General features: G+C 45.6%; 1 protein-coding gene and 1 pseudogene across 2 annotated transcripts in view; both read left to right on the top strand.

The window, feature by feature from the left end:
• Positions 1–25,672, top strand: part of TSPAN5 (tetraspanin 5) — a 315,595-nt gene that overhangs the window by 264,848 nt on the left and 25,075 nt on the right. Inside the window, exons 4-7 of the mRNA XM_085641160.1 lie at positions 1,707–1,877; positions 8,781–8,906; positions 10,282–10,329; positions 10,421–10,537. Of these exons, the coding sequence (XP_085497286.1) occupies positions 1,707–1,877; positions 8,781–8,906; positions 10,282–10,329; positions 10,421–10,537 (462 nt within the window). The remainder of the gene's footprint in view (positions 1–1,706; positions 1,878–8,780; positions 8,907–10,281; positions 10,330–10,420; positions 10,538–25,672) is intronic.
• LOC146862006 (cold-inducible RNA-binding protein B pseudogene) lies at positions 11,716–12,568 on the top strand (annotated as a pseudogene). The gene has a single exon (XR_014978079.1). The product of XR_014978079.1 is annotated as a cold-inducible RNA-binding protein B pseudogene (transcript).

Below are 25,672 nucleotides of genomic sequence, written 5' to 3'. Positions count from 1 at the left end.
TGTGGAAAAGTCTGTCACTATTGCCTACAATAAAAAAAAGAAGGCAGGCGAGTCTGCCATTGCTTCTTATATTGGGACAGAAGGGCGGGTGAGGTTGTGAATAAGAGCAGTGGCGGCAGGTCAAATTTGAAAGTGGTGAGACGTAAATTTATTGCCAGGCTGCCCAGCGGCGAGCAGGCTGTCTGGTTGTAAAATACCGAATGTGGGCAAGAACTTATAGTGGGCTTAGAACTCGCCTATTTCTTACCAGGGATGGCTTTATTGTCACTCTCAATTGCTCCCTGGTTGTCAGTCTTGTGTTTGTCCTTCCCTTGGAACACCGGTTCTTTAACAGCTTTGTGCTTGGTTGACTTGCAACCTTCCACTTCTCACTTTTAGGGAACAACTTTTTTGTTTTGTTGGTTACGCACTTCATTAGTCCGTGTTCTCCCCCTCCTGTCCGGCTTACTCTCTTGTCCTTATCCCCTCGTTCTTCTCTGTGTTGCTCCCACTCATCTGCTTCTTCCCCATCCCCTGCACTTCATGTTGCTCTCTCTCCCTCGTGTGCAGCTTTTTCCCTCCTTTTTATTTTGACTCTCTGCCCGACTGCTTCGCCTCATCCGTTCTTCCATTGCTCTCCTACCCTCACGGTCATTTATATTTATATATTTTTGGGTATTTATTTTCAAAGGAAAACTGCGCCGGTCTCTTCTCTGTTGACGCACATATGCACACGTGCACCTATAGAACGATGCAACTCCCAAAAGCGGCTCTGACATCGTCTTTTTTAAATTTGTTTTTTATTTAGTGACGATGCTGAACAGCATCTCCAAAGAGCATTGGGAAAGCCTATAGGTCCCAAAGACACGACCTATTGACTTGGCCAATACTTGTTTTACATTTTGGTCTTTATTAGAGCAGTTAGTAGATGGCCCAATATGTTGCAGTGATTTTGAAAGCAGCATTATGTAAAGAGGGGAGCTAAAGTGCCTTATCCTTCTCTCCAGACCTCCTGTGAAACACCTTCTCTTTTATAATTGTCCTGCAATTGACATTATTACAACCAGTTGCAATGCAGCATGGCACAGTGAGTTGCCTTAAGCTGGTGCACACAACCTTGCACTGCTGTGGGCATGATCGGTGCAGCTCACCTCCAATATCCCCTTTAAACAGAGCTCTCCCCCCTCCAGTGCAGTGTGTTGCAGCGTCACAAGAGCTTCCTCTTTGGCCACCCCTCCATATCCCTATCGCACCTTTCTGTCTTTATCTTTCACTCTCTCTCTCTGTCCTCGGATTACCCCCCCCCCCCCCCCCCCCTTATTTGCTTCATAGCACTGTGGCTTTCCACCGGGTCCTATGCCACATTCTGAGCCACTGCTGACACACAGCACTCTGCGGCTCTTGACTGGGCGCTAATTCCTCCCCCGATTTGCTACAACTGTGGTGAGGGTGGATCTGCCCAGAGAGACTACCCACAGCTGCACTGATACTCGTTTTTCTGTTAATCTTTGAGGCGTGTGAGGAACTCTTGTACTGATAATGTACAGACTGTTTCGGTCCTCTGTGTATATATCTTGCTTTGCTGCTACCCACGCTATACCTGTTGTATTGCGATGCCCTTGTAGTACTTGTTGTTTGCCGATTACTGGTGCTGCACAATCAGTCGGTGCTTGTTAAGCATTGCTCCCTGAACTAACCATTTTCATGCCATGTTCCTTTCTTTTCAGTTTTCGGTGTTCCTTGGGATTATTTTCTTCCTGGAGCTTACAGCAGGGGTGCTAGCCTTCGTCTTCAAAGATTGGATCAAAGATCAGCTGCAGTCCTTTATCAACAGCAACATCCGGGCTTATCGAGATGACATTGATTTACAAAACCTCATAGACTTCACGCAAGAATATGTAAGCAGTACTCTTTATTTCTTTCCGATCTGTGATTCCTACACACCACATTGTTCACTTGTTAGGTCGAAGCCTACCAGAAAAGCACAGCTGTCTGATTTGCTAAAGACATCTTCTGGACATTCTGAAAGGATACCCATTTCCTGGCTTTCAAGTAGACGACTTTATTTGTTTTAGGCTGTCCAGCTTGAGTTTCTCCCTCTTTATGAGCAAAGCCTTTTCACACTATCTCTCCTTGTATTCTTCCGCGAGTGCTCCTTTCTCTGAACAGGCCTGTAAATCTTGTCACATTTGCTGTGCGTTCAAAGACAGAAGTCAAATGTCAGGTTTTGTCTTCCGAGGGAGCTTGGTGTTTACTTTTCTTTCTCAGACTTCAAAGTGAGAGGATTTATGTGTAAACATTGCTGGATACTGGGGGTAGGAGGTTTTGTTTTCTAGCACACAACAACATTTGAATGAACTATGCAAGTATTTCAGGATATATTAGAATTAGGAATTTTCGGAAACAAATACTTTAATATGATCAAAATAATAATAATAATCCACATTTGTAAAGCGCGAACAATCACCCGTAAGGGTTTCTAGGCGCTGGGGGCCTTCGGAAAGATTAAGCAAGCTATTGCCCAGAGTCACATGGGGCTGGGCTAATCTGCCGCTGGTGCCGGTGATCGAACCGTGATCCCCAGATTCCGGAGTCAGTCGCCCTGGCCGCGGCGCCACACCTCTTCCAATACACTACATGATGCCATTTCCACACATTGTTTTTGCGCTGTATAGTTCTAGCAGTAAAACTGTATGTCTGTACAATTGTAATGGGTATTTCAATTGAAAGTTTGTTGTCTGTAATAATTGTGTGCTACTACACCATGCATACTCCACTCTACTCTGCTTTCACTGTACTCTGCACCACTCCACTTTACTCCACTCTACTCTATTGCACTTTATGCCACTATACTATACTCTATGCTGATGCACTCTACGCCACTCCAGTCTACAACACTCCACTCTGCACAGCTCCACACCACTCTGCAGCACTGTATGCCAATACACTCTAAGTCATTGCACTCTACTCTGTACCATTCCACTCTACATCCATGAACTATACGCAAATCCATTGTATTTCACACCAATCTACTGTGCACCACTGCACTCAATCCCATTGGATTCTAGGCCATTACACTCTACGTCACTATACACTACGCCAGTGCATTCTACCCTCCACCACTCTTCACTCTACTATGGAACAATGTACTCTACACCACTGCATTCTACACCACTCTAGTCCACTCTATTCTGCGCCACTCCACTCGATGCCACTGCACTCTAAACCTCTGCTCTTGACGCCACTCTACGCCTCTGCTCTGACATTCTACTCTGCAATACTGCCCACTCCGCCACTGAACCCTATTCTACTCTACTCTGCACTACTGTATTCTGTGCCAATGCACTCTACGAACTCTACTCTGCACCACTGCAATCTATGTAACTGCACTCAGATTCGCTCCACTCTGCACTCTATGCCACTGCAGTCTACTATACACTACTCTGATCTATGCTACTGCATTGTATGCCGCTGAATTCTATGCTGCTGCACTCTATGCTACTTCACTTTACTCTGCACCACTGTATGCTACGTCACTGTACCCCACTGCACACCACTGCACTCTGTCACTCTACTCTGCAACCCTGCACTCTACTCTGCAACCCTGCACTCTTTGCTACTGAACTCTGCACTACACTACTCCACTCTGCACCACTGCACTCGGCAGCTCTCCACTCAGTGCCACTGCACTCTACGGCACTATACTCTACTCTGCACCACTCTACGCCACTGCAGTCTATGCCACTCTACTGTGCCACGGTGCTCTACACCACTCTACACTGCTTCACTCTGTACCATTGCACTCTACACCACTGCACTCTACTCTACACCACTGCACTCTACATCACTCCACTGTAATTCACTACCCTGTACTCTACTCTGCACAACTCCACTCTACAACACTGCACTCCATGCCAATACACTCGACTCTTTACCGCTCAACTCTATGCCCCTGCACTCTACGCCAATCCACTGTATGCCACTCTAATCTGCACCACTGCACTCTGCCAACGCATTGTACACTACTTTACTCTACGCCATTATACTCCATGCCAAAGCACTCTACTCTGCCCCACTCTACTGTGAAACAATCTACTCTGTGCCACTCTACTCTTCGCCGCGCCAATCTACTCTGTGCCACTGCGCTCTACTCTAAACCACTGCACTCTATGCCACTCTACTCAGCAGCACTGCCCTCTGTGCCAGTACATTCAAGATCAAAACTGACAGTTAATGCTATAAGGACCGTCAGTGGGGATGGACCACACAGCTACTTTTTGTGGCATGGGCACAGGAAGTGTGATTATAGTACACTCCAAAGGATTTGGATTTATGTAAAGTCACCAAAGAGATGCATGAAAATATTTTTAAGTAATAGCACACATTAAGTTTGTTGAGGATATCGGCCCTTTAGACTACTGTAGCTGAACGAAAAAGCCAAATCTTAACTTTCTTTATGCAAAATTAACATCAGAAGGGAATAGTTTTTAAGCGACTATCTAAACCAGCACAAAGGTTTGACGCATCAAAGGTTTATGTGCAAGGAGCAGAAAGGCCTTCTAATCATAATTATCTATAAAGTGTAAATAACTCCATTTTGACTAATACCTATAAGTTAAAGGGTGTGGGTAATAAAAAAAACTATGTGGGATACGCCAGGGCAGCTGAAGTCCTACTGGGTATGAAACACAGTTCCACCACAATCGAATCATGCTCTACTTCAGCCTTAATGAGTTAATTATTTTTCTATATTTTGTCCAGTCATATGAACTAAGATAGTGTTTTCAGATGTCCTTGAAAAGTTAATATTTTCTGATTATGTAGCATGATCTTTCAGTGCAACTTGCATTATGAAGCCATTGATGCAGCCATCATGCAAAATTGCTTGGCCAGTAATCAATGTAATCAATCTCTAATTTTCTACCCACTTTTAATTTAAATCATGAGCATTCTCTCATTGCAAACCGGTGCAACTAAGCTTCACAAATAGCAATACGAAATTCGGAACTTTATTAATACAATGAATAGGTTTGATCTTATTCGTAATACACTTTTTCCCCTAATGATCTACAATTTGCATCAGTCACAAAAGATGCATTTGATTGCCCCTTTCACTATAGATGTTCGTAATCCCAATCCATCCAGCATCCCTAATGACGTTTGCCATGTAAACTTAATGAGTCACAAATAACTCTAATTTACTGCATAATAATTTTCTCCGTGGCTCCCAAGGGGACTCTATTATTTGAAATGTAACAAGCATATTAATAATCATCTGGATAACTTGTTAAAGGTTGGTCTTTCTGTCCAGAACTTCATTATCGGGTAATAAGCATCTAGATGGATTATGTATGCAACCACGCACACGTGAAGTGAACAGTGAGGTCATTCAATATGGTTAGAACTCTTCCGAATACTGTAGAAATATTGGGCTGAGCCAAAATGTGTGTGTAAGAGTTTCACTCAGTAATTTGCATTGGGCATATTTCGGGTGAATACATTCTGGGAAAGCATTTTTTTTTGGTGTATATTGGCATTTTAACAAAAAGCACACCTTATATTTAGATGAGACAATATTATGAAACCTTTCCACACATTTAACCCCATAACTGCTGAGGGTTTTCTTGCCCCAGTGCTGAGCCCTGTTTTTATGTTTTGGGCACTTCAAATATAAGCTTTCAGAACTTGTTTCTACAAGTTATTCAGGCCAAATTGACATTTCCCCACCCACATGTTGGGGAGTTTTAAGGTGCCCAGTGTTAGTGTATTACCCTGGAAGCAACTGAGAAAATATCTAAAATGTGCTTTTTTTTAAAAAAAAATGTAAATTGCTGTGTAAGGAAACATGGTTTTTATTTTAAAAATTGTGTCAACAATGGGTTTGCAAGTGCTAACATCACCATCTTCCCAGCTTTCAGGGATAAGCAGAGTTGTAAAAGAAAAGCATTTATTTTGGTACATGTTTCTGGTTTTGTTGTTTTTATTAGCAGTTTTGGGTGGAAACTGGTGTGAAATGAATTAGTGAATTTGGAAAGGGAAACATTTCTTAAAAGTAGACAAAATTGAGAAATCGCAAAGGGGTCATTTGAATAGATCGCGCATAGTTTTCCGAAAAAAACTAATTGTTGAAATAACAAAGAAATGAAAATAAGTAGGAAAAAACTGAGGTAGTAGAAAAAAAATCAGAACGTGAAGGAAACTCTTATCCCTCTTTCTAAATTTCTGTTTTTAAAAGACAGTCCTTATGATTGCACCAGAAGGATTTTCTCAAGCAATGTGGTGGATGAACCGTTCATGTCCAGCTCACCTCAAAGGAAAAGCAGTTCGTCCATTAAGATGGTTAAACATGGTGTAGATAACAATATGCCATAGTGAAGCAACAGCTCCTAATTAGTCATTTGAGTTGAAATCCAATGATAGTGAAATAGTAAAACAAAGAAGTGTGATAGCATTTAAAAGACGTAAACGAACCGTCAGAGGGGTGCAGCTTATCAAACTGCATATTAATATAAGTTTGACAACATCATCTGATTCCACCTTCATTATAGGTGGCAGAGTACACAACTACCTGTTGGAATAGGAGGAGATAACGAGGCATAGCTAGCGAAGCTGTAATGCAGAAATTTGTAGCAGTAAAACAACTCTGCAATTCATTGTCAACGCTGCATTTGCGTTACCCAGCAGAACTTTTAGTGTAAAATACTAAAAGGGTGCAGTGCCACCACTTAGCACAATTTGGGGTTGCATCACATATTTCCACCTCTTCAGCTGTGTGCCTTTTCAACTCTTCACTTCCTCACCACTCTACAGGTCCACAGACCTTAGGCAGGAATCTGTTAGAAGTAAGGAATGCCCATATGCTCTTATCTGGGCCTGAGCCGATCAGGCGCTTGCCAGGATCTAGCCCAAAGCCGACCCACAGCAAAAGTTGAAAAGGCAGGTGAAGGTCTGTTGGGGGACTGCAGACTGTACCAGTCACCGTCTAGCTCCTGTGAAGCAACGATCTTCCTTTCACGCCAGTGCCATCTTGAGCCAGTCACAATCCACCCAACTCAGGCCACAAACCGCTTCAAACTCCACAAACCTCCAACTCCTGGTCCTCATGCTCTAGGGCTAGATCAGAGCAGAGCAGGAAAAGTAGTGAGTGGCAAAACAGTGGAAGCAAAGGTGGGTGAAAGGCAAAATCATCATAGAGCAGCAGCAGAGAAACAAAGTTCAGAGCAAAGCACACGGAGCAATGTGATTAACGAGCGCACCAGGAGAATGACCAGTCTTCAGTGAGAAACGGAGTAAGCAGCTCTTTAATGGATTTGACTTCAGTGTTTATACTTTTCAGAATCCCAAAAATAATTGGGGGCTGTTTTTTTAGTGCTTTTGGGGGGAAAAAATCCCCAAACTGCTGTGTGCTTGTGAGAAACATGTCCACTGTAGCAATAAGCGTCACGAGTTATGGTGTGTTGTAGTCTGTGTTAGTATGTTGATTTTCTTTCCACTAGCGATGAATTTCTCAGCATTATGACCTCCGACATAACAGTAGCAGATCATCAGTTTTCGCTGTGCTCTTCGCCTACTTGTGGAATATTAGAAAGAGACCTATTTCACTGCTCTCCCTTGGGTGTGTATTCCACAGTTGTTATGATAGCCAGGACAGGTTAGATCTGTTCTTTTCTTTCTAGACCTCACAGAAGCAATGCTGAGGCATTGTCAAATTACAGGATGTAGATCGCATTCCAAAATAGTTGATTGACAGTAACAAAATGAGAAGACATGGCAATCAAACTTGGAATCAACCTCTAGGCAAAAAGAAAAGTATCTTATTCTATGTTTTCAGGAAACAAACAACTGACAATTGGCTTCCCAAAGCCACTCCAGGTTTCGCACTGACAGCTGCTCGGCATGGACTCGTACAGTTGAGACAGAATTGGGGGCTCTTGTTGTACAGGTCAGTGGCACACCCAGCCATTTCCATCTTAGCTGCATGTCCACTAGAAAATTGAAGCCATCCAGTCACACATCATGTTAAGGAGTTCCACTGAGAGTTGCCTTTTGCAGAGGCGGGCAACACTGTCAGAGTGCCTCCACATCGCCTCTGGGATGAAGGCAGGAAGACAGAGGAAACCTCTGCTGCTGGGAAGAAAGACAAGCCACCTGAGAACTCCAGAGGATCAGCTCGCAGTGGATCAATTGTGGTGCCCCCAGGATGAATGATGTTGGACACATCTGTTGCCACTTGGTCAGTAGTGTAAAATTGGCTCGAGTCACAGCCAACCAGAACAAGAGTGTGAGACAGCTGTGTGCAACGGTGTAACCCTTACTATATGGAAATCTGAATAATTTACCTCACAGGAAGCAGTCTTAGTGAATTTGTTAACTATTGTTTTTAGTGTATTAGGTACTATTCAAAGGCTTGAACATTTTAGAGGACTGTCTGATCTGAATTTCGTAGCGTTGGCAGCAGGGCACTGGGGAGGATTACTGTGGTGGGATCAGAGCTGGTAGGGTTTTGATTAAACTGGTTTTGCTATCCGCACATCACCCATTCTCTACATGACTTTGTGTATTCGTGTCATTTTATGATTGTAAAGCAAATGCTCCCCGTGGAGCCAAAGCCCTGGAAGGATGGTTTGTAGGTTGTATTGGGCACTGGATTGTGGTTTGGTTGCATTCTTCACTGACACTAAACCAGGCACCTTCCTTACCATAGCTGCTGACTGAATTCACGTATGTTCTATTTGTAACGTGTTCAGCAGTAGCCTGTATACATAGTGATTGTTATTCTCATGTTATGTTCCCTGTTGCAGTGGCAGTGTTGTGGGGCGTTTGGAGCAGACGACTGGAATTTAAACATTTACTTCAATTGCACAGATGCCAATGCAAGTCGAGAAAGATGTGGCGTGCCTTTCTCCTGCTGTACCAAGGATCCTGCTGTAAGTTGACACACGAGCAGCTTTCATTTTGTGTCTGTTTTTTGTAGCGCTCGGCCTGCTGTCCTCTTACGTATCACTGTGTTGTACACACTGCCAGGTTTGCATACGTCATGAGTTAGTGTTCTAAATATACTGCAAACTGAGACCGGCAGCTGGCGTCCCTGATGGGAATACTAATTAGGATGGCATGTTCCTTGTTAAGTCCCCCCCCCCCCCCCCTTAGCGCGTTTATTTTTATAATTTCTTTTTATTGGCATTTTTATAGTATACAGATTGCAAATATCCGAAATACTTGTTGAAGGTACGCAATCGATTTCTGCATGCAATGCAGTGTGGTGCCAACACCAGACATACCCATTCGTTGTCATAGTAGTGGTGCTTCTGATGTTTAATAACACACACGTGGAAGCGGGTGTGTTAGGTTAGTAAAAGCATTCATCGGTATAGTGCTCTACTATTGAGACCCTGATCAGTGATAACCATGCTGGGGGGGCATGACTCAGTGGCTCTCAATGTGGAACATCGCCTTTTAACAGGGGTAACTACAACTGGGGTACACTGTATAGGTGAATGTGCTTTGTATTGAAGGCAGGCGGGCTACCTAGTAGTTTCGGTATCCGAGTATCATGAGCCTAGGTTCAGGAAGGGAGTGTCTGAGATGGGTATGGGGGTTAATATTCATGAAAAGGCAGGTGTCTGCTTTCTATGATGTAATCGTCTGCAAGGGAGTCCCTCAGCTCTTTTATTTGTACTTTCTTGTGTAGCTTGGCTGCCCCTTTTGGCGTTAGTGCTCTGTGCAGTTTAACAACTGAGCAGTGGACATGTTTTTAACGTGTAACAATGGAAGCACCTCTGTTACCCTGTCCCCTAGACTCCTTGACCACGGTGATTTTAAGTTTATGGAAATTGCGGGTTTAGACGTGTAAAAAAAGTGACTTACCCCCTGGTCGTCATCATTGTAGATTGCATCAGAAGGGGGGAAAGTGAAAAGTAGTGGGGTGTGGACGTGCTCTGCTCGCCATATGCACAAACTGAGCTTGTGCATTTAATAGATCACCTTAAAACCTCACTGCCCATTCACAAGCAGATGCAATTTATGCAAGATTCTGTCCAAGCATCACTAAAAATATCAGAGGCCAGTTCTCTCAATCAGTTCTACATACTAACCCCTGCGTATGCTAAGAGGTATTAGAGGGAGGGGGATTCGCACTTAAATATGTCAGTTTCAAGAAGGAGCCTCTGTATGTAGCCTGATTCAGTCTCAAAGTTGCGCAAAGTTATATGTGACAAGCTGTGCAGTACATATGTACATTTCGTCCCCGTGCAGCACTGTAGACCGTTGCACGTAACATTGAATTCTTTTTCTCATCTCCAGGAGGATGTCATAAATACACAGTGTGGCTACGATGTCAGGCAAAAATTGGTGAGTAGGTTTGGTGCCTTATGAGATGTCTGTATTTTACTTGTACTTGAAGTTATATTAGCTGCTTTTCGTTGTCTCCTGTGTTGTGTAGGAACTGGATCAGCAGGCCACGATTCACACCAAAGGTTGCGTGCCTCAGTTCGAGAAGTGGCTGCAGGATAATCTAACTATTGTGGCTGGCGTTTTTATAGGAATTGCATTACTACAGGTACAGTGCCTTACTTCCATTGGAAGAGGTGGGTGGGGGGGGTCAACAGCATTGTAGAAAACCTGTCCTTTTCCTCATACTTCAATTTAGTGTCATCCTACAAATATAGGGTTGGCATGCGCAGCTGGAGCATTTATTGCTAGAGATGCACAGGTCTGGTTCCTAAAGCAAGGCAATACAAAGTGTCTGATTGTGGTGCTGGCACTAGATTGCCCCTACGCATTGCCATTTTGGCAACGTTGCCAGTGAACGAGAGAAATGGGGCTAAGATGTTGCTTTGCTTATGGTGCTAAATCAAACACTCAAAATTTGATGGGAGTAATGCTGCAAATATTCAAAATCACTGCCAAAAGCTCTGTGTAGCATTCCCACCCATCGTTTTCCACCCACTGTGCCAGTCTAGACAGGAGCCTGCCTTTTGTGTACTTTGCTTCTGGCAAAAAGAAAAGGTTAACCCCAGCCATGATGTATATATAATATAATACAGTAAAAAAAATGGCCTAAATATAGTCCCCAGCCAAGGTTATGCTATACATTAACAACTTTTAAACGTTAAACCTTAGTGTGGTGTCAAAAATATAATTGGCTATACACTTTGCATGGTATAGCTAGATTTCTTAAACCAAGTCTGTATGTAAATTGTCATATACTATCTCTGTCATACATATTTTCAGCCCCTTTTCCTTCTTAACTCTGCAAGCAGAATTCACATTGCTGCACACAGATCTGTGGTGCCACTTTTGGGTAAAGGACATAGAGATGAGAAAGTGAATAGGGAAGTATTTGTCATTCTCCTGGTATGGCAAGCATGTATCATTACTTAGTAATAGGTTTTCTTCTTCTTCATCTGTTCTATATTTGTAATGTGCTGCTTGATGATGGCTCATGTTTACGTTATGTTCATATTCGCTGAAAAAACCATAGGTTTCAGGGGCGTTATAGTTAGCTGGACATTTCCCTCGTACAAAACCCTAGAAATTCCCCTGTTATAGTTAGTTCAGCTAACTATAACTCGCGCCCCCGCAATGTACTGCTGATGACGTCCCATATTACATCACTCATGACATGGTCAGTGACATCACTGATGACATCTCAAATGACATCACTGATTACATCACTGATGACGTCATCCATGTGATAAATTCGTGCATCTTCTCACATCCTAATATAACCATTCGTGATCTCTCGGTTCCTGCTTTCGTGACTTGTGTTGGTTCATTTCAAGCTCGCCATGAGTGACGACGGGAAGCTGTTCGTAGGAGGCCTGAGCTTCGACACAAACGAGCACAGCCTGGAGCAGGTCTTCTCGCAGTACGGGCAGGTGGCCGAAGTGGTGGTGATCAAGGACCGCGAGACGCAGCGTTCCCGGGGCTTCGGCTTCGTCACCTTCAAGGACACGAACGATGTGAAGGACGCGCTGCAGGCCATGAACGGCGAGACCCTCGACGGGCGGCAGATAAGGGTGGATCTGGCCGGTAAATCCTCGGGAGGAGGCCGAGGTGGCGGCGGCGGTGGATACAGAGGAGGCTTTGGCGGTGGCGGCGGAGGACGCGGATATTCCAGAGGTGGTGGAGACAGCTACGGAAGAAGTGGAGGATATGGCGGCGGCTCCAGAGACTACTATGGTGGAGGTGGCAGCGGTGGCGGCGGCAGAAGTGGAGGAGGTGGAGGATATGGCCGTTCCAGCGGATCCTACTACGATAACTAATTGCTCGCAAGTAAAAAATCTTCCTGACTCGACATCATCCTTCCAATGGCTGTATTTATAAAGATTTTTGGAGCCTCGCTGATTCATTCTCGTAAAATGCACCTGCAATATTTCTAGTGTTCAAGCCTGTCAGATACGATATCAAGTTTTTAGTTTGCCTTTTTTGGACTTGTGCCCATCACAGATGTAGCCAGGGTGGAGATGTTTATTGCAAGAAATAGACGTCAAAAGTTCACGTTTTATAACATTCCTTTAATATAGCGAGGTGCGATTTTGGGTCATTGTACATAATAAAGCGAAGTCTCTTGGTATTCATTGTCGAACTGAAGACAACTTCTCGTGTATCTTTTAAAACACGTATTGCTTTTTTTACTGGAAGAAATGCATATTGAATTGTTGTATTTGAAATGGTTACAGAAATCTTGTATCCCGTTTTATTTGGCTTCATGAAGCCCATTAAAAGACGCTCCTAATATAACCTTTGATACACCGACTCAAAATTTCAGACGGCCATTTTGACAACCATAGATACTCCAATACCAATAACTACTCACCCACTCGTTGACTTTTAGGTCAACATACATGTCCACTCACTCACCTCTACAGTCACTCATACTTACAGTCACTCTCTGCATTTATACACCTATATAGACACACACACCGCCAATCATCCATTGAGGTACTGACACATATAGTCAGTCATGCAAATAATTAATCCCAGTCCAATTTACTCACCTATACAGTTAAACACACTCAAGTTCACTTACTCATAAAAATACTAACAAATTCTGTGTCTTCCTGCAGAAAAAACAAACAGCACATGACACAGATATCCTTGCACTATGGCGTATACAGCCACTCCCAAAATCTCTCACACTCAGATATAGATAGTTATATACTCTTACACACATATACACTGCGTTTCACATATGTAGTTACTGACACATGTACAACTGAGATGTACATTCAATCACTAACACACCCATACATACACTCACCCAACCATACAGTCCATCACAGATGCACTCTTAAAACCATGCACCCACTGAATCACCCACTCACACAGCTAGTCACAGAGTCACACACACCCTACCCACACAAACACTCAGGCACCCATACAGATACTCAGACAACTAATCAATAACCCATATAGACACTCGTATAGCTATTTACAAAACCATGCAGCCACTTGTACACCAACACACAGACACATACAGACATTCACACAGTTTAGTCACTAGTCTGCAGTAAGATACATTTAATGACTCACTTATAGAGTCAGTTACGCACCTAGAAAATCATCCATTCACACACTTGTACACCCACTTATTCTTCAACAGGCCTTTCCCTATATATATTAAACATAATAAAACTGTTCAGAAACACATACTCAATGGATGATGTCATCAGTGATGTCATTTGAGATGTCATCAGTGATGTCCCTGACCATGTCATGAGTGATGTAATATGTGACGTCATCAGCAGTGCATTGCGGGGACGCGAGTTATAGTTAGTTGAACTAACTATAACAGGGGAATTTCTAGGGTTTTGTACGAGGGAAATGTCCAGCTAACTATAACGCCCCTGAAACCTATGGTTTTTTCAGTGAATTTCTAAGGTTTTTTAAATGCCAATTCCTAACTATAACGCCCCTGAAACCTATGGTTTTTTCAGTGAATTTCAAAGGTTTTTTAAATGCTAATTCCTATGTATAACTTATCTCTGAAGATATCATGTTTAATGATTTTGATTGGATTTCTATATTTTTCAAATTCAGTGTGTCATTTCATTAATTACATTTTTGTTAAAATACTTTTTTATCACCATTTTTAAATGTATTTTTTCAATTAATTCTTTTAAAAATTAAAATATTATTTGAACTTAATCGGTTTTTCAAACATATTTTTATATATTTTTCAAAATATTTTTTTTAACTATATGTGCAAAACTTTATTTTATATATATTTTTCAATGTTTTTGGATCCGCGAACCCACCGCGTGAGGATCCGTGCATCCAACGCGATAGGATGCGCGCACCGTGCGCGCATTTCGCCGTTTAAAAAAAAAAAGGGGGGGGCCCCAGGGGGTACTTTTGTTACCCCCTAAGCACCTCTAGAGGGTCAGAGTATTTCCACTCTGCCCCCTTTATATGTTTTATGCACTTATTCCCCTTGCTTCTTCAGCCTCGCTTCTACCTAGGCAGAAAATGGCCGCCAACAGTTCCTGGTTTCGAATGTAGAGAGACGCTCGACAGCCAATTAGCATTCAGCGCGCGATCGGGAGGGTGCGCGCTCCGTTCGGGGAGGGTTCGCGTACGGTGCGGGTACGGTCCGCGGATCCTCCGCGGCCGTAGATATCACTATCCTTTTTACCCTAATTTTCTCAGGAACTACTGAACAGATTCACACCAAATATGCAAAAGGCACGAGTCCGAACTGAGGACTACCTCTTTGCCAAATTTGGTGTCATTCCGTTGCGACAACAGATCCCCCCCCCCCGCTTCACGGATCGCCGCAAAACTTTCAGGGTAGGAGCGGAGCTGGCCAAAAGTTTGGAGAATTTCGCGAAGATATTCCCAATAGAATGTTGTGGATTTCCTATGGAAAATAGGTCCTAACTATAACTATCTACTGGCGACCGCCAGTAGATAATTTGTAAGCCACTGTGTACCACAGATGCAGTTTCAATTCAGCATTAACAAAATTCAGGTGAGTAGGATGACACTGTGAGAGGAGGTCATCAAGAAGTGGAAAGCAAAGTTATTTTTGTCCCAGTCTGCAACGGCATGCTGAAGAAGCCTCTTCCCCTACAGATAAGTCTCCTACTGGGTAACGATTTCCCAAGAAGTCTTCCCACAATACAATCAAATGCACCTTGTGAAGTAGAAGTACGAAATCCCTGGGTCTAAACTAGCTACTAGTCAAAAGATGTGTTCATAACTAAATAACGAATAGAGACAAAAAATACAGAAACCACTATGAAAAAGTTGGGCATTTCCCTTTTTAGGACAAGATCCCTCACTCACCAGAAGGTGACCTAGTTCCTTTGAGGGCTACAACCCTCTCGTTAAGAGAGGGGAGCTCAGGGATGTTTTGTATCAAAAAGGATAATTTAAATCCTCATATGAAGAGCAATACGATTTTTAAAGAGTGAGGGCGCAGCGCAAAAAAGGTGAAAAATAAAACTAGCTAGGAGATGTCAATACTAAGTTTATTCTCAAACACCAACTGCCAGGATTAAAACCAAAGCACCAGCGGTATGAGTTAATAACCGCTATGGTGAACAAGAAACTTGGTCAACATGTTTCAGCCACAATACCCACACGTGGGTTAGGCTTTCATTAGGACCACAAACAGGTGCTGCTGCGAGTAAATAAATCAGTGCAACGAAAAAAGGATATATGTATTTAGTATATGACCTCAGTCCTCTTTACAGCACTTATAACAAGGATGAGTATACCTAAAGATAAAAAACAATCAATCAGAATAATCTGATTGCACCCATTGTTATATCATGTGATTCTGTAAAATTGAAGTTATAGCAAATCTTACCCGCAATCGCTGGGTACTCAGACCCACCTCAGCCTGGCAGCTGCTCAGGATGGGGGCACCGCTCTGAAAAACGGTGTTCAATACCATTAGAAAGACATGTCCTCCTTAGTCTATGGCTAATCAAAACTCCTATAGACTTTCATTGAGGCATGTATATCAGAGCAAAAAGTGAAAAACAAGGAGCAATCAAAGGACTTAGAAAATAATAATACGGCCAGTTAATTCTATTGGCCTATAACAATGGTTTTCACGAAAAAACCCAGTTTTCTCATAGCTTTTTACACACACTCTTACTTAGGCAGATATAGACTTTCAAGGAGACCCAACTAAGGGACAATAAAAACAGTGCTCTATTAATTTAACCAGCACTGGTCCCCAGTGAGGAGTAGCCCAAAAATTCAAATTGACCATCTTTACGCGTTCACATTGCTCCACCACCAAGTCAGAGAACACAAAAGGGAGCCAACCAGTAGAAAAAGAGAGTAATACTCAAGTCACAAAAGAGGGGGAAAAGATCAGCCCATCAAACTCCAACTCACCTCTCCGTCGGTACTCCGTATCAGATTGAGCTGGCGACCGGAGGTGAGTTGACTCCTGGACTAAGGCTGTTTAAGTAGTCCCCGTCATTGTGAGCAAATCAACAACAGCTGTGAACAATACGTCACTAGGAACTAATCTGCGCAATCGCGCTAGTGAAAACACTAACAATTGATCATGCGCAGTTACCTAACCTCTTCAAAAGAGAATATGCACACAACGCGCAGTCGCGCTGAAAATCCCAGTGACTAACTGCGCATGCGCATTTATTTGACCTCTCAAAAGTATTAAAAAAGTAGTCATCTTCAGTGTGCCATCCCTCTATAAAGTGGTTAATGTTAACATCATTTATTTCACCACAAGTCTCTACTTAGTGGCATGCTGATTCACGCGTTTAAACAAATCCTCCCATAAGTATCTAATACCCATGTGTAAAGATACTATTACTATCTCAATGCATTTACGCAAGATGCAATTCACTGTTCCAACACTCATTTGGTCTGCAGGTTCTAAAAACACTGGACCGCAGAAACCAAATAGAAAAACATGGCAGTCAAGAGGAAGCATGCTGCCAATGAGGATGAACATCATATGAATAGCGTCTTCATGATTTTATTGCAATGCCACCAAATCAAAGTGTACCCATTCTTGCGCAAATGCATTGAGATAGTGATAGTATCTTTACACATGCATATTCGATACTTATGGGAGGATTTATTTAAACGCGTGAATCAGCATGCCACTAAGTAGAGACTTGTGGTGAAATAAATGATGTTAACATTAACTGACTGAGGTCATATACTAAATACATATATCCTTTTTTCGTTGCACTGATTTATTCACTCGCAGAAGCACCTGTTTGTGGTCCTGATGAAAGCCTAACCCACGTGTGGGTATTGTGACTGAAACATGTTGACCAAGTTTCTTGTTCACCATAGCGGTTATTAACTCATACCGCTGGTGCTTTGGTTTTAATCCTGGCAGTTGGTGTTTGAGAATAAACCTAGTATTGACATCTCCTAGCTAGTTTTATTTTTCACTTTTTTTGCGCTGCGCCCTCACTCTTTAAAAATCTTATTGCTCTTCATATGAGGATTTAAATGATCCTTTTTGTTACAAAACATCCCTGAGGTCCCCCCTCTTAACGAGAGGGTTGTAGCCCTCAAAGGAACTAGGTTTTTTCCTTTGAGAGGAGAGTCCCTATGATGAAGCATGTTACCTTCTGGTGAGTGAGGGATCTTGTCCTAAAAAGAGAAATGCCCTACTTTTTCATAGTGGTTTCTGTATTTTTTGTCCTTAACAGTTATGTAGTTATGAATACATCTTTTGACTAGTACCTAGTTTAGACCCAGGGATTTCGTACTGTTATATAAGGTATGTAGGTCCCCATCTTGGTGACAAGTTGGATATCCCTCTTTGCAGAGGATAAACCGAAGTCAGTTGGGTTAAGACTCCGACACAGCGACAACCTCATTGTAACAGCAGAGTGCTCCTCTAATTTGAGCATGGAAATACACATGTATTTATAATAACAGTATCCATGCTTCTATGTCGAGTCATCAGCAAGGCTGACATTGTTTATTGTCTCTGTGATAGCCCTGTCGCCTCACGGACTAATAATAAACAGCCACATTTGCACAACGTGTGTTCAGGCCTTCTACTGAATGTTCAAAGTATCATGATAGTGTACTTACAAAGTGGAATTGTAAGCAATGTGGATTCAGAGAAACTATTCCTGCACTGCCATGCAAATAAATGTGGGTCAGAAATCATTGTGTCAAAAAATAAGGCAACTTAAAGTGTGCAAGTAAATTGGCTGCGTTTCTCCCCGGACCTAACCTAGCCACGTGACAACTCCTAGTTACTCCCAGTCACAGCTACTTGAGCTCCGCCACAAAGGGAAGAAGATAGAATGCACCAGGTCTTACTTAACACAAGAAGCATGCTGTCAGTGTTCTAATTGTAACTTTCAGTTTAACTGGCTGGATGACTCGTATATCCTCTTTTTGGCAGCGGGTGAGTCTGAGGGCCTGGTCATAAACTCTAACACAAGTAGTCAGGTTTCATGTGCTTTAATAAATGCTCGCTCACTCATTAAACACAACGTCGAAGTCCATGAGCTTAAAATGTCTCTCCATTTTGACTGCTTGTTTGTCATGGAAACCTGGGCAACAGATGATTCGGGACCTGATTTAGTTGCAGCAGTCCCTCCAGGCTATGTCATCTCGCGACTGTATCACATCGGTCGGAAAGAAGGCGTCCTGGCAATTATATTTAAAAATTCTTTTAATTGTACTCTAAAACTGGTCATGATGTATTCATTGGAGGCTGCTGACTTGGCCTTTTTTAGATTGAAACATGCTTCTAACGCTATTCTTTCAGGTCTCTTGGTGTATCGCTTGCAATGCACACATTCTAATTTTCTTGAAGCCGGGCGCTAAGTCTTGGAGATGTTTTTGGTTCATAAAAAGTTCACCATTCTTGGGGATTTTAGATCTTCCCGATAAGGATTCCACTATTTTGCTAGAATCTATGATGAATTTTGGCTTCACACAAGTGGTTAATGCTCCCATCCATATAGCGGGTCAAGCCCTGGATGGCATTTTTTCCAATTCAAGCACCCTTTCTTTCGATAGCCATTCCCTTTAATGAGTTGATCACCAGGTGGTTACTTTTCATATCCTTTGCCCTCTTGTCCGTGCCTAAGGTGCCCCTGGTTCCATCCAAACTGAAAGTATACCCTGCAGGAATTGGAGGAAAATCACCTCTCAAGATCTGGAGACGACACTTAATATCTCCAGTACCAATGAGGATGATCCACTTGATTGTACAGCTAAAGGTTTTCAGGACTGTATCAAAGCAGCCCATGACATTGTGGCACAGCTGAAATTGAAATGCTACACCAGAGCTAAACCTTGAGCCCATTGGTTCTCAGAAGATCTTAAAAATCTTTGACTGCTCTGTCACAGACAGTAGGAGAGATAGCTTATGCATTGCGATCCTATGGCTAAAGAGAAACATAAAGCCCTTCTACATTGGTATAAACAAGCTATTGGTTTAGATACATTAGCTTTCCAAGGAAGTCTTTAAAGTGGTCAAAGAGTTGTCTCAGCCTCACACTCAAGACCTTACGGACTCTTCACAAGAGTTTTACGACAAGCTTGCCATCTACGTCAGAGATAAAATTCTCAACTTACATACTGAAATCTGAAAGAAACTCGTAGTGATAGATTCCTTACCTTAGAATTACCCCCAGGCGTCAGGCTGGATCCGGAAAGTTTTCGTCAGCAGTACCCCTGCGCGTCGGTAGGTGGCGTCGTGCGGCTCTGCATCCGTCGTCCGCGTAGTCATCGCCGGGATGACGTCGCTGGCAGTACTTAGACGCTGTCCATGCGCGCTGACGTCCGTTCTTTCTTTTTCCGCGCCAGCAAGCGCAGAACCAGAAAGAGCTAGTACCAGTCATGAGAGGGCGCGGAGTCGTCACCATCATTCTTCTGGATCTAAGTCTTCGCACTCGGGGTCAGGTAAGTCGATGCATTCCAAAAAGAAGTCGAAGAAGCGTCATCGTTCTTCGACATCCCCTCGCCCATCGTGCTAAGCAGGTGAGGGTGCGGGCGGTGCCACCCACGCGGCTCCGGCGGAGCCTGTGATGTCGCCACCGGCCTACCTGCCCTTCCCGGGTCCAGTGGCGACGCCTGTGCAGGTGCAAGAGTTTCTTGCTGCCATGGCCCGACTCTTTGGGTCGTCTGGCCCCGCGGGTGCGCCTCTGGGCCCCACGGGCCCGACTGGAGGTCCTGTTATTCCATCGCCTCGGGCTCCGGTCCCAGGATCGCCGGCGCGCAGGCCCCCTTGGGATCTGGGATCGGACCCCGGTCAACGCCAGTTGACCTTGTTACGCCTCCTCCGACGTCGACCCCCACCGGCACCGCTTTCGATGTCGCCTGCTCCTCGGGACGACGTCTTCCCTGGTTTCAGCCCTGAACTGGACCCGGAGCCGGATCGGCGTCGATCGATGCCGATTCCGGCGCCGATGGGATTTGTTCCCTATGTCTGTCCTCCGTATTTTCAGCCTGTTCCACAGACTTCGGAGGAAGGGGAGGAATGAGAGGGGTCTGAGGACCCTCTTGCACAGGACTGTGCTTCTGATCCGGACTGGGCAGAGGATTTGGGGGACGCCAGTGGTCTTGACACATCGCCGGACCCTGGGAGGTTATGCAGTGGTGTTGCGTAGGGCGGCCGAGGCCCTCCACCTCGAGCTCCCTACAGTGGCCGTCAGGACGAACCTCCTGACAGAAGTTCTCCAACCGGTGGCAACCTCTTCAGAGCCCTTGCTGCGCTTTAATGACACACTTTCTGACGTTCTTTTGGGCACTTGGTCCAGGCCCAACACAGGGGCTCCTGTGGACAGGAACTTGGACTGACGCCATCGCCCGGCTCCGGGCGATCCCCTCTTCCTCTCTCAACACCCTACTCCTGAGAGCTTGGTTGTCAAGGCCTCTGCGTCTCAAAGTGCGTTCCCTTCCGCACTTCCGGATAGGGAATCCAAGAAGCTGGGGCAGCTTGGCGAGAGGCTGTTTTCATCTGCCAGCTTAGGGCTGCGGTCGGTGAACACTGCATGCCTCTTAGACTGTTATTCCCGCTCTCTGTGGGACACGGTTGCGTAGGTGCTGCCTAGCTGTCCGGAGGAGGTCCAGGCAGTACTCACCCAAGCTGTTGCTGCTGGGAGAGATGCAGCTCAGTTCACCAATCGTAGTGGGCTTGACACCGCCGACTCGCTGGGCATGGCGATTTCCACGACGGTGGCGCTTAGGCCCCACGCCTGGCTGAGAACTGGCTTTTCTGAGGATGTCCAGAATACCCTGATGGACATGCCCTTTGATGGAATTCTCCTTTTTTGCAATAAGGCAGATAGTGCGCTGGAGTGCTTTAAGGACTCACGGGCTACGGCCAAGTCCTTGGGCCTGTCGGCCACTCGGCCTCCTCCACCTTCAGCCTTTCGCTCCTTTCGTGGCCACGAAATGGGCACCCCACTACGTTCGCAGAGCCACAGGCTGGCACAGCAACAACCTCGGTGCGGCCTCGGACGTGGGAACCGTCTAGGCGGGTCAGGGGGCCAGCGGTCGGGTCAGTCCACCTCCTCGGCATCCACTGCTAAGCCTTCCTAGTCCGTCCTTTTAGGTCCATCGAACGCCAGTGGGCGGACGGATTCTCCATCATCTCCCCCCACTGGCGCACCATCCCATTGGACCAGTGGGTGCTGCAAATTGTCCGAAGGGGCTACTCCCTCCCCTTCAAGAGTACCACCTCAGTACCACCGCATGTCGGGGATCACTTGACACTTCTCCAGCAGGAAGTTGCGGCCCTCTTGGCCAAGGGGGCCATCTAGCGCGTTCCGGCACCCGAAGTAGGTCGTGGCTGTTATTCCCACTACTTCGTGGTTCCAAAGAAGGACAAGGGCCTGCGTCCTATCTGAAACCTTCGGAACGTCAACGGCTTCCTCCGGAAGGAGAAGTTCAAGATGCTCACATTGGCTCAGGCCTTGTCTGCCCTAGACCCGCAAGACTGGATGGTAGCGTTGGACTTGCAGGACGCCTACTTCGATTTTCCCGTCCTGCCAGTCCACCGGCGTTACCTGCGGTTCGCGGTTGGCCACGAGCACTTTCAGTTCACCGTGCTCCCTTTTGGCCTTACCAGCGCCCCTCGGGTGTTCACGAAATTGATGGCGGTGGTCTCCGCTCATCTGCGCAGATAAAGGGTTTCAGTCTTCCCCCATCTCGACGGCTGGCTGTTGAAGGTGGGCTCCCCCCAGGCAGTCTTCTCCCACCTCCAGACTACGGCCGACCCCCTGCATTTGCTGGGGTTCTCCAACATGCCGAAGTCGCACCTGGTACCCTCTCAGAAGCTCCTTTTCATCGGAGCGGTTCTGGACGCGGCGTAGTTTTGGGTTTTTCCTCCCGAACAGCGAGTCCGGGACATTCGGGCTATGATTCTGATCTTTCGGCCTTTGTCCTGGGTTTCGGTCAGGATGACCCTGAGGCTGCTGGGCCTCATGGCCTCCTGCATCCTGCTGATCAACCATGCCAGATGGCATATGCAGCCTCTGCAGTGGGACCTGAACTTCTAGTGGGCGCAGCATCAGGGGGACCTGTCCGAACATGTCCAGATCTCGGAGGGCACTGCACAGCAGTTGCAGTGGTGGCTCATGAACCAACATTGGGTCAGCAGCAGATCCCTCCCCCTTCCCCAACCGGAGCACATGGATGGTGACGGATGCGTCCCTCCTGGGATGGGGTGGCCACATGGGAGAGGCGGAGCTCAGAGGCCTCTGGTCTCCGGCGGAGTCCAAGCTCCATATCAACCTTCTGGAGCTTCGGGCGATCCGTCTTGCACTGAAGGCATTCCTTCCCTCTGTCAAGGGGAGCGTAGTGCATGTGTTCATGGACAACACCACCGCGATATGGTATTGCAACAAGCAGGGCGGGGTGGGGTCGTGGACCCTATGTCAGGAGGCTCTGCGCCTCTGGTCATGGCTGGAACATCAGGGCATTTCCCTGGTGGTTCAACATCTGGCAGGTTCACTGAACGCCAGGGCAGACGAGCTCAGCCGCAGGTGCATGATGGATCACGAATGGCGTCTTCACTCGGAGGTGCCGCAAGGTCTCTTTCATCAGTGAGGAGAGCCTTTGTTCGCCACCGAAGAGAATGCGCAATGTCAGCAGTTCTGCGCATTGGAATTTCCGAAGGCGGAACTCGCTCGGAGACTCTTTTCGTCGTGAGTGGAGTTGCGGTCTATTGTACGCCTTTCCACCTATACCACTTCTGCCCAGAGTGCTGAAGAAGATCAGACGCGACCGGGCTCAAGTCATTCTTGTGGCGCCGGACTGGTCTCGAAGAGTTTGGTCGTCCGAGCTACTCAGTATGAGCGTGGATCCCCCGATTCGTCTGCCTCTTTGGGAGGATTTTCTGTCGCTGCAACAGGGGATGGTCCTGCACCCGAACCTGTCCAGTCTCCACCTCCTTGCGTGAAGGTTGAGCGGCGACAGTTGATTCCCTTTGACTTGCCTCCTGAAGTCTGTGATGTCATTCTGGCAGCCAGGCGTCCCTCCACTAAAGTGGTATACGCCTGCAGGTGGAACAAATTTGTGTCATGGTGCACAGCAAAGACTGTGGATCCCCTTTCTGCCCCTCTTTCCGAGGTCCTTTTGTTCCTTCTTTCTTTGGCCCAGCAGGGCTCCGCTCCGGGCACTATTAAAGGTTATCTTGCTGCCATTTCGGCCTTTCTCAGACTACCTGATCAGCCCTCTCTTTTCAATTCCCCTGTTGCAAGTAGATTTCTCAAAGGCATTACACACCTTTTCCCTCCTATTCCGTTTGTGGGACTTGAATCTAGTTCTAACTTATCTGATGTGCGCTCCTTTCGAGCCTCTTCACAGCTGTCCTCTTCGTCTTTTGACTCTGAAGACTGCCTTCCTGGTTGCCATCACCTCCTCTAGGCGAGTGAGTGAGCTCCAGGCTCTTTCTTGTAAGCCTCCTTTCCTTTCCATTCATCCGGACAAGGTGGTACTCAGGCTCGGCCTTCCTTTTTGCCAAAAGTTGTCACGGCCTTTCATATTGGGCAGACTGTTACCTTGGCCACTTTCTTCCCGCCTCCACATCCTTCCAGAGAGGAAGAAAGGCTCCACCATCTGGACCCAAAACGTGCGCTTTTGTTTTACCTCCACCGCACACAACAGTTCCGGGTGGATGACCAACTCTTTGTTGGCTACATTGGCACCAAGAAAGGCCAGGCGGTGCACAAGAGGACTATCTCCCGCTGGGTTGTCTTGTGCATCAAAGCCTGTTACTCTTTGGCTAAAAAAGAGCCTCCGATGGGGCTGCGTGCTCATTCCACTCGAGCAACTGCAGCCGCTACTGCATTGGGACGGGGTGTCCCCCCTGCAAGACATCTGTCAGGCAACTACGTGGGCCTTGCTGCACACGTTTACAAAACATTATTGCCTAGACAGCCAAGTCCGCCGAGACTGATTTTTTGACCGTTCTGTTCACACCAAAAAGTCCTGGAGATCTTGGTTCGCAGACCCACCAACGAGGTTGGTATTGCTGGGGTATCTATTCTAAGGTAAGGAATCTATCACTACGTGTTTCTTTCGGATGAACAAGTTACTTACCTTCGGTAACGGTGTATCTGTAAGAAACATTAGTAGTGATAGATTCCTTACCGCCCCACCCATCCTCCCCGTTCTGCGAACTGATTTCAAGGGTAATTCTAAGGTAAGGAATCTATCACTGCTAATGTTGCTTACAGATACATTGTTACCGAAGGTAAGTAACTTGTTCTTTAAGCCGTCTGCGGAATGCAATTTGTCCACTGAAGTGTCTGTAATCTCAATCAATCCCTCATGGCTTTCTGTCTTTCCCCCTCTTTCAGTGCAGAAAACGAAGGAAATCGTTATGAGTCTAAAGTCAGAGTCTACAGCTGACCCCAGCCCACCAAAATTCTGCATTTGGCCCCAGATTGCATTGCAGATACTCAGCAGGGAATGCTCAAAAACACCATTGACACTGGTATTTTTCCTTATCCCTGGAAGTAAGCCACAATTATTCCCCTACAGAAAAAAAACGAATGCGGATCCAGATAATATGAAAACTTTTTGCCCAATCTTGCTGCAGACCACACCTGCTAAAATATTAGAAAAGTATCGTAATCAGGAATTGATGAAGCTGATCGACACTGCGGCATTCTTGAGCCTTTGGAGAATGGATTTAGGAGTGGCTACAGTACGGAGACTGCACTCACTACAGCTACTGACCATATCTGGTGCCAGGTTGATCAGGTTAGCTGTGTTGGTGCTGCTCGACTTGTCGGCAACCTTCGACGCTGTCTCACCCCTGGGCCTGGTACAAACTCTTCAGCAAGCTGGAGTGGCCTTATTGACAGGGTGCAAACTGTTAGCCCTGGTGGCTTTAAAGCCAAGGCATTTAGTCTCTCATGTGTGGTTCCACAGGCTCGTCTCTTAGCCCAACCCTCTTTAATTTGTATTTCACTCTTCTTGCAGAATTGGTATGATTGTTCAGTTTCCAAGTCCTTTTGAATGCGGACGACACACAAATCATTGCGTCTCTTTTTCACAATCTGCCTTTGGTAGCTAATAACTTTAATTGGTGCATGACCAGCATTAGCACCTGGATGAAAGTCAACTTTCCAAAACACAACCACTAAAAAACTGAAGTGCTGATGTTTGGGGCACAGGAGTCTATTTGGACCAGTATTTGGTGGTCAGTGGCCAGCGGCCCCCTGCCCATTCCTGTGAAGTCGGCTAAAAATCTCGGTGTTCTCTT

Source organism: Triturus cristatus, chromosome 2_2, assembly GCF_964204655.1.
Source record: "Triturus cristatus chromosome 2_2, aTriCri1.1, whole genome shotgun sequence".
Taxonomy (NCBI): Eukaryota; Metazoa; Chordata; class Amphibia; order Caudata; family Salamandridae; genus Triturus; species Triturus cristatus.
The sequence above is the reverse complement of the archived record's forward strand: the minus strand, read 5'-3'. Positions and strand labels throughout refer to the sequence as shown.